This window comes from Chrysochloris asiatica, unplaced genomic scaffold (genome assembly GCF_000296735.1).
Source record: "Chrysochloris asiatica unplaced genomic scaffold, ChrAsi1.0 scaffold00002, whole genome shotgun sequence".
NCBI classification, from domain to species: Eukaryota; Metazoa; Chordata; class Mammalia; order Afrosoricida; family Chrysochloridae; genus Chrysochloris; species Chrysochloris asiatica.
The window spans coordinates 16,185,217-16,192,774 of record NW_006408520.1 but is presented as its reverse complement, the minus strand read 5'-3'; the positions used below and the strand labels follow the sequence as shown (position 1 = coordinate 16,192,774).

The 7,558-nt window shown below is 37.8% G+C and overlaps 1 protein-coding gene across 2 annotated transcripts in view; it reads left to right on the top strand.

Moving 5' to 3' along the window:
• RWDD3 (RWD domain containing 3) overlaps window positions 1-6,755 on the top strand; it is a 17,951-nt gene extending 11,196 nt beyond the window's left edge. The window contains exons 2-4 of one of the 2 annotated variants that reach the window (XM_006830936.1): window positions 3,240-3,727; window positions 6,427-6,542; window positions 6,641-6,755. In XM_006830936.1, the coding sequence (XP_006830999.1) occupies window positions 3,240-3,727; window positions 6,427-6,542; window positions 6,641-6,755 (719 nt within the window). Of the gene's footprint in view, window positions 1-3,239; window positions 3,728-6,426; window positions 6,545-6,640 lie in introns of those variants that run through there. The other variant, XM_006830937.1, reaches the window with a different exon arrangement.
• The last annotated feature ends 803 nt before the right edge of the window (window positions 6,756-7,558 follow it).

The window sequence follows — 7,558 nt, the reverse complement described above, 5'->3', positions numbered from 1 at the left end:
TTACTCTTTTTTTTCCTCTTCTTTCTTCTTCTAGTCGAGTTCTGATTATCCAGCCATTGAAGGCAGTCAGGTGGGTACTATCTGCAAGTATGGGTGTTCTTGTGTATCTCCCCTCACTTCATATCAGCTGGACGCTACACTCTCTGCTCTAGTCCTCTGTGGCCATGTCACTGCCTTTGGGCCCAGGAGTCCCCAGGTCTTGCCATACTGCTGGCCAACCAGGTCTCCACCCGGGTTCACAGGGGTCTATTGAACGTGGTTGGACTTAGCTCACAACTTCATTGCTGTTTTCCCCCTACTTCCCCTTATCGGTGACCAACGTGGTCACCTGCCAGACCACATGCCTGCTCATGTATTCCTCTTGAGTTTTAGTCTTGGACAGGGATTTTCTCTGAGGGGACCAGACCACTTGCCTTGATGGCTCCCAGGCGAACAGCTTGCTTGTTCTTGTAGTAATCAATCAGACTGCCGTTATTGTTTTTTATTTTTCCTGTTGCTCTTTCTTTCACGAAGCATCTTCTATCTTCTAGCCACTCCAAGTTGGTCTACTTGTCCTTTCAAGTGAAAATTTCCCACCTCAAAAGGGTTCTGGATGGGGATCCTGATTCCACCTATGGTCTTGTGTAATGTAAAGGTTCCATAGGAAGCCTCTTTCACTGGGCAACTTCTAGCCCCCTTTAAGGTATTCCAATCAGTTATAGGCTGAAGAAGGGCATACAAGCTTTCTGTTGTGATGTTTCTGGCTCTTCCTTTCTCCCCCACCTCAAGTGTCTATTTTACAATGGTAGGCAAGGGAAACCAAGATTCAAAAGACATCATGGCTGCATGTTTTGTGAATATCCTTCAACCAAGCTGTCAGTGCCTTTTGCTCAGAAGACATTCAGAATGCCAGACCCAAAGAGAATGGTGTCTTAGCTATATGTCTGTGTATGTATATGTATGTATACAATTAATACTTGTTGTATGTGCTTGTTAGTTGCTATAAAGCCATTGCAAACAATGAATTAGTGAATTCTGAACCATGGCTCCTAAGAGAAATAAAAGGTTAGGTTACTATGAGCCTCTGGCAAAAATATTTTCATCAATCCTTCAGTACCCTTACTTTATGTGGATTTCTGTGAAAAGACACCTTTTAAAATGTATCATTTTGATTCACTAACTTTGAACTTATAGCCTGTAGCACTGTACCCCATACCTGATGGAAGCATATCTAACATATCCATTGTCTGTGTAAGCACATCACAGACTCTTGAGCTTAGGAACCCTAGATAAAAATTCAGCATTATGCTTTAGGACATTTTAAACATTAAAATCAACAAGTGTGCACTAAGTGGACATTGAAGAAGACACCGGTTTAGCCTGGGAGAGCTGCAGAAGGCAGACTCTGGTCACCTGGTTTGACCTCAGCTGCCAGTGTACACATTGGGTAACCCAAAATTTTCACTGTTCCACGCATGTTTACAAATGACTGCAAAAGCACTGTGAGTATTTATTTTGGGGCTATAAAGTAAATACTTAGTGAGTAAGCAAATTTGTGAAATGAAGTCCATGAATAATGAGGCTTGATTATATATATGTGGATTTGTAAAATGATTTTAAGGTGTAGAAAGAGCCGTTGAGGAAGATTACTTGGATATAACCACTCTTTCATGTTAGGACACGTTGGATTGAGTCAGTAAGGCATGATCTGTGTTTGACCCAGTGTTTTTCCTCAGAGCCTAGCATCTCCACAGTGCTTACTGGTTGAAAATCTTTAAAACTTACACTTCTCCATTAAAACTGGATGTGACCTCAGCAGATGATTTCTGGAGAGTGTATTTAGCAGGATTATCATGTTATCTGCAAGTCTACTTTTAATGCCCATTTCCCTTAACAAACTATACTGATCTGACAAGTATATTTTGATACTATAATATTTCAAAGTATAAGTAACTGGGTGAAAGAAAGAAGAGTTTTGAGGAACTAATAACAGATGATGGAGAAATGTACTAAGGTAGCTTTGGAAGTTTCTTTTATTCAGCACATTTATGTAATATACATTTATATTGTACCACTTTAGTATGTTTTTTATAGTTACTATTACCTGTGATTCTAGGTAGCATTCTAAAACAGTAGTGCTTTGCTGTCAATACTACAGATTCATTAAAGAAAAATTTGTGTGTAACAGATGCATCGGGTCCTGTAGGAATTAATGTCTGTAACAACGGCTTTTATGTAAATGGCATCAGATGGTTAGGAAGCAGTGTTAATATTTCGTTAGGTTCTTTAGAATGGGGATAAATCCAAGTTTCATTTGTTGAGGAGGTTGAGCAGCAATCCAGGTATGAAAATGGGAAAGATTTGACTGCCTTTTTTGTAAAGTAGGATAAAACAAGGGCATGTGGAGAAAGAAGTAGGAATAGAGAGAGGCAAGTTAGCTTCAAAGAGATTCATCTGCACCCAGGTCTGTTCTACGCAGCTCCTCTGATCTTCCTGCTTCTGCTCCCTGCAGAATGAATCAACCTGACATTTATATCAACTTTTTGAAAAGTGGGGTGAAGTGGTGTGGAACACATCAGAGGGGTGAAGCCGAGCAAATCTGAAGGAGAGCAGAGCATTTCATCTCTTAGCCTGTGTGTGCTTCCTCTCCTTATGGAGCAGCAGAAGCGGAATTTATGTCCACTCAGTTTTAGTGTATCCTGCTACGTTCATGTTACACTGATGTTAATACAGCTGAAGAAAGAAACGAGCTCACTCAGGCATTTGCTCTGTACCCAGTTATCAGTTTTTCTACAATCTTACAATCACATGGGGTTCCAGTGTTGGCTTGCACTTGGACTTGTCACAAGGTTACTTTCATTGGATTCCCTGAATAATTTGTTAAGTAATTACTAGGGTTTTTTTCTTTATATACACACCACTGGGACTTTGACAATTGTTAAGAGTTTATAAGGGCTTCCCAGAATTTTCAACTAGATCTGGGTAGGAAAAAAATTGTGTGATAAAAAGCCTTTTTGGTAACTCAATAACAATGAGTGATAGTAAAGTGTAAATGCCACTTTCTTCTGGGTGTTGGCATGCATGAATGCATGTGTATGGTTGAAGGCAATGGTAAACCAGGGCTTTATTTTTCTGCGCAAAATAACTCAGTAATTCACATGAAAAATAAACTGACGTTTAAAAGCACAGATTTTAACTTGTTAGTATTCCATTTAAATTGAATTATGTACAGCTAATCACTATTTTTGGATGCTTTCCAGAGACAGATGGCATCGTGTTCAGAATTCACACAAAAGCTGCAGGACTTACGGATGTGGATCTACCCTTAGAATTGGTGTTTCATTTACCTGTCGCTTACCCGTTGTGTCTACCTGGTATCTCAGTTAACTCAGAACACCTGACCAGGGCCCAGTGTACGACTGTGAAAGGGAAGTTACTTGAGCAAGCGAAGAGCCTTTTGTCTGAGCCTATGGTTCATGAACTTGTTCTCTGGGTTCAGCAAAATCTCAGACACATTCTCAACCAACCAGAAACGGGAAGCACCAGTGAAAAGTGTTCTTTTCCACTGAGCCCAGCTGTGGATGGTGAACCGTGGATAACTCTTGTGCATTTAGATCATATGAGAGCAAAGAGTAAATACGTCAAAACTGTGGAGAAGTGGGCTTCAGATTTAAGGCTGACAGGAAGACTGATGTTCATGGGTAAAATAATACTGATTTTACTACAAGGAGACAGAAACAACATTAAGGTGGTAAAAGTTGAATATATAATGTGCATTTACTGTTTTCTGTTTAAAATGGTATATTTATGAGTGTGTTTTTTAAAAATGGGACAGATTAATCATTAAGTTGTTTCTGCTTTCACTATTGCCAGGTTAATGGATCTTCATTTTCTTTCTTTCTTTTTTTTTAAGAACTCCTTTATTAGCTCCTAATTGCTACTATAAACTTGCAAAGCTTGAAGAATAAGTATAAAGATATATTTTAAAAAATCATGCTACCTTCTGAAAGTGACAGATTATAAAAAAATCCATGTGATAATAAATATGAGTGTTGTCTCTGAAATTAGCAGTAAGCCTCAACTTTATTAGCATGCACTAAAAGTTTGTGCATGTTAATATTTCTCTCTGCTGTTAGACACAGCAAGGGGTATATTTGTGGGTAGCCTGGGAAACTTTTAACACCGGCAGTTAAAAATACATCTGACATTTTAATTTGATACCTATAATACGTGGAAAGAAGAGCTTTCGCTTATAACCAAGATTTAGTGTTAGTAGAAGTGGAATCATTAGGGCTGGCAGCTTGTCACCTCCTACCTAACTTTTGCTTTCCAGCTGACTTGTCCCAGCAGCTGCTTTCAAAATCATCATCTTCAGGTTTTTCCAAGTTCTCATTCTAAACTCATTGAAGCTGTTTTAAGTGGAACCAGACAAGGAGAGATGCTTATTCTATTTTAAATCTTGAAAGAGCTACAAATCACTTAATAGAGTGCATATTTTCAAATAGATGGGGTCAGGAATAATTACAATTGAATTTATTTAAAACAGATTTAGCTTGTACAAGCTATACCCTTAAAGATTTGCAGAATAATGCTGTACATTTTACATGGTGATCTCTTAGAACAAATCTATTCTAATATTAGTCACAGTGCTGGTTAAAATAATGCTGATTTTACTACAAGGAGACAGAAACAACATCAAGGTCCTAAAAAAGTAGAATGTTTAATATGCATTTACTGTTTTATGCTTAAAATGGTATGAGTGTGTTTTTAAACAATGGGACAGATTAATCATTAGGATGTTTATAGATATAACAAAAAACTCAAATTTAATATATATCCTAGGTGGTGGTTGTTGTTAAGTGCTGTCGAGTTGATTCTGATGCATAGCGACCCTGTATAGGGTTTCCAAGGAGTTGCTGGTGAGCTTAAACCACCGACTTTGCATTTCAAACGACTTTGCAGTCTGACGCATTAGCCCACAGCGCCACACCAGGAGTCCATATCCTAGGTTGGAGCCTGCCAAATAGACCACATCTTTTAAGGTTATTTATAGGAGTCCAGGAGTTCTGATGTGGCGCTGCAGGATAATGTACTGGACCGAAGGTCGATTTGAACTGCAAAGTTGGCAGTTCAAACTCACCAGCCACACCTCAGAAAACCTATACAGGATCTCTATGAGTCAGAACCGACTCGATGATGCTTAACAACAACATAGGAGTCCTGGTGTGGTGCTGTAGGATGCACACTGTACTGCTAACCTCTAGGTTCAAACCCACCAGCTGCTCCTCAGAAACTATATACAAGGTTGCTATGAGTTGGAACCAACTTGACAACACTTCACAGCAACAGTAGGAGTCCTGTTGTGATGCTGTTAGATAAGCACTGGACTGTTAATCTCAAAGCTGGCGGTTCAAACCCCCAGTCACTCCTGGGGAACCCCTTATAGGGTTGCTGTAAGTCAGCTGACTTGGTGGTGCTTAACTACAACAACAATCGTGTATAAAACTTGTTACTTTTAGGTAATATATTGATTTTGTCAAAAATGAATAAAAATAAATTTCCTTATTCATATTTCCTTACAAGACTCAGATTTTTTTTTTTTAAGTCAACTCAAGCATAATAGACTAAGTGCAGTTTTTTTGCAGCTGTTGCTACCCAGATTGGATCAATCAATTAAAAAGTATTTAGTCATATAACTTGAATTCTTTGCTAACATAAATTGTAGTTTTCCGAAGATTTTTTAAATAGCTATCTCTAATGTGGCATTTTATGTTAATTACACATGTGTGAGAATGTATACTAATGCTGAGAATGTGCAGGTACGTGTTTATCGATGCCATCAGCTGGAGGTGGTACGTACTGCATGCCTATTCATTTCATTCAGATGCTCATTGGTAATAATAAAAACAACAGTAACTATACCGTAAGTGTGCCATGGCATTGTATGCCAGAATTCCTCTAGATTCTTTGCATATACGAGGGGGCTTTGGAAGGTTCATGGAAAAATCACATTTGCTTTTAATTCCATTGTCTCATAAACTTTTGGAAGTTCCCGTGTATTAACTCATTTAATTGTCACAACTCCCCCATGAGGAAGACGCTGTGATGCTTCTCATTCTGTAGAGGAAGTAACTGAAGCAGAGAGGGGTAGCCAGCTCAGAGCCAGAGTTACTAGGTGGTTCCAGTCTACATTTATGAGTTAGAATTGACTTGAAGGCAAGTGGTTTGGGTTTTGGTTAGTCTCATTACCTCTTTCTTTACTCCCACAGTCACCAGAACTGTTAGCTGCCAAGTATGTAAAAAGTATGTAGCTCTCTGTTTGATTTAGTAAATAAAGAGAGTACTCTTTATGCATGAAAATAAGCCTAAAGGCTTATGGCTCCTTTAAGACTAGGACTTTGAGATTCAGAGTAAGATAGGTATTTAACATACTGATTTATCATTTAGGAGTACCTGATTCTTCAGAAAACCTCCAAAGTAGATGTGGACTCAAGTGGAAAGAAATGCAAAGAGAAAATGATTAGTGTCCTGTTTGAAACAAAAGTACAGACAGAACACAAAAGGTATAATTTTGTGCCATTGCAGACAGAAAAGCAACTGAATCGATAATTACACTCTGACAAAGCTAGGCACATCCATGAGTTTCTCTTGTATAATGCAGGTTTCTGGCATTTGAAGTCAAAGAGTATTCATCGTTGGATGAGTTACAAAAGGAATTTGAAACTGCAGGACTTCAGAAGCTTTTCTCCGAATTTGTACTTGGACTGGTAAAATGAAATGGAAGGTGAGAGCCTGGTAGTAAAGCAGCAGCGTTTGTTTTTTTTTTTTTGTTGTTGTTGTTGTTGTTTTTGTTTCTTAGGGTTGTTCTTGTAACTGCAGCACTTACAAAGGAGCAGTTTGGAAGTTTCTCTGAAGCAAAATTACACCAGTCAAAATGCATTCTGTTTTATGGAAAAATCGTTTTTTGTTTGTTTATTTTTTAAATCAACCTATATTCTAATTATTGCCAGGGAAATCTAGGTCTAGTTTATCTGAAAGATACATATAAAATGATTATAAATAAGCCCTTTATTTTTATACAAGGTTTGTTTTCTGGCTGATATTCTTACTTAAATGATTTTTAAAAAAAGATATATTTTCATGTTTACGTAAATATTTTTAGCATTTGATTGTGATTGATTTTTCCTTTTCAGCTTATCATAGCTAATGTTCTAAGTTGACCATTAAGAAAAATAAAATGCTGATTTCCTTTGTGGAATTGCATAAGTTGTTATTTTGTTTAAGTATAACTCCAAGAAATTATATAGAACTGGATTTACCATTCTTTGTTTGGGGTCCCAGAATAACACAAGACTAGCTAACAGTGATCTATGAGTAGATGCATGAATAGACACTACTCAGGCTGAGCAGGCATGGGAGAGAGACTAGGAATATACCCACAAATATATATATATATATAGGTCTCATAGGGGATTTATATGTGAGTATTTACCTTTGCTGCAAGTATATCAATGAATGTAGTGGAGCATATTGTTGTTCTGTTGTTAAGTGCTGTTGAGTTGGTTCTGACTCATATTGA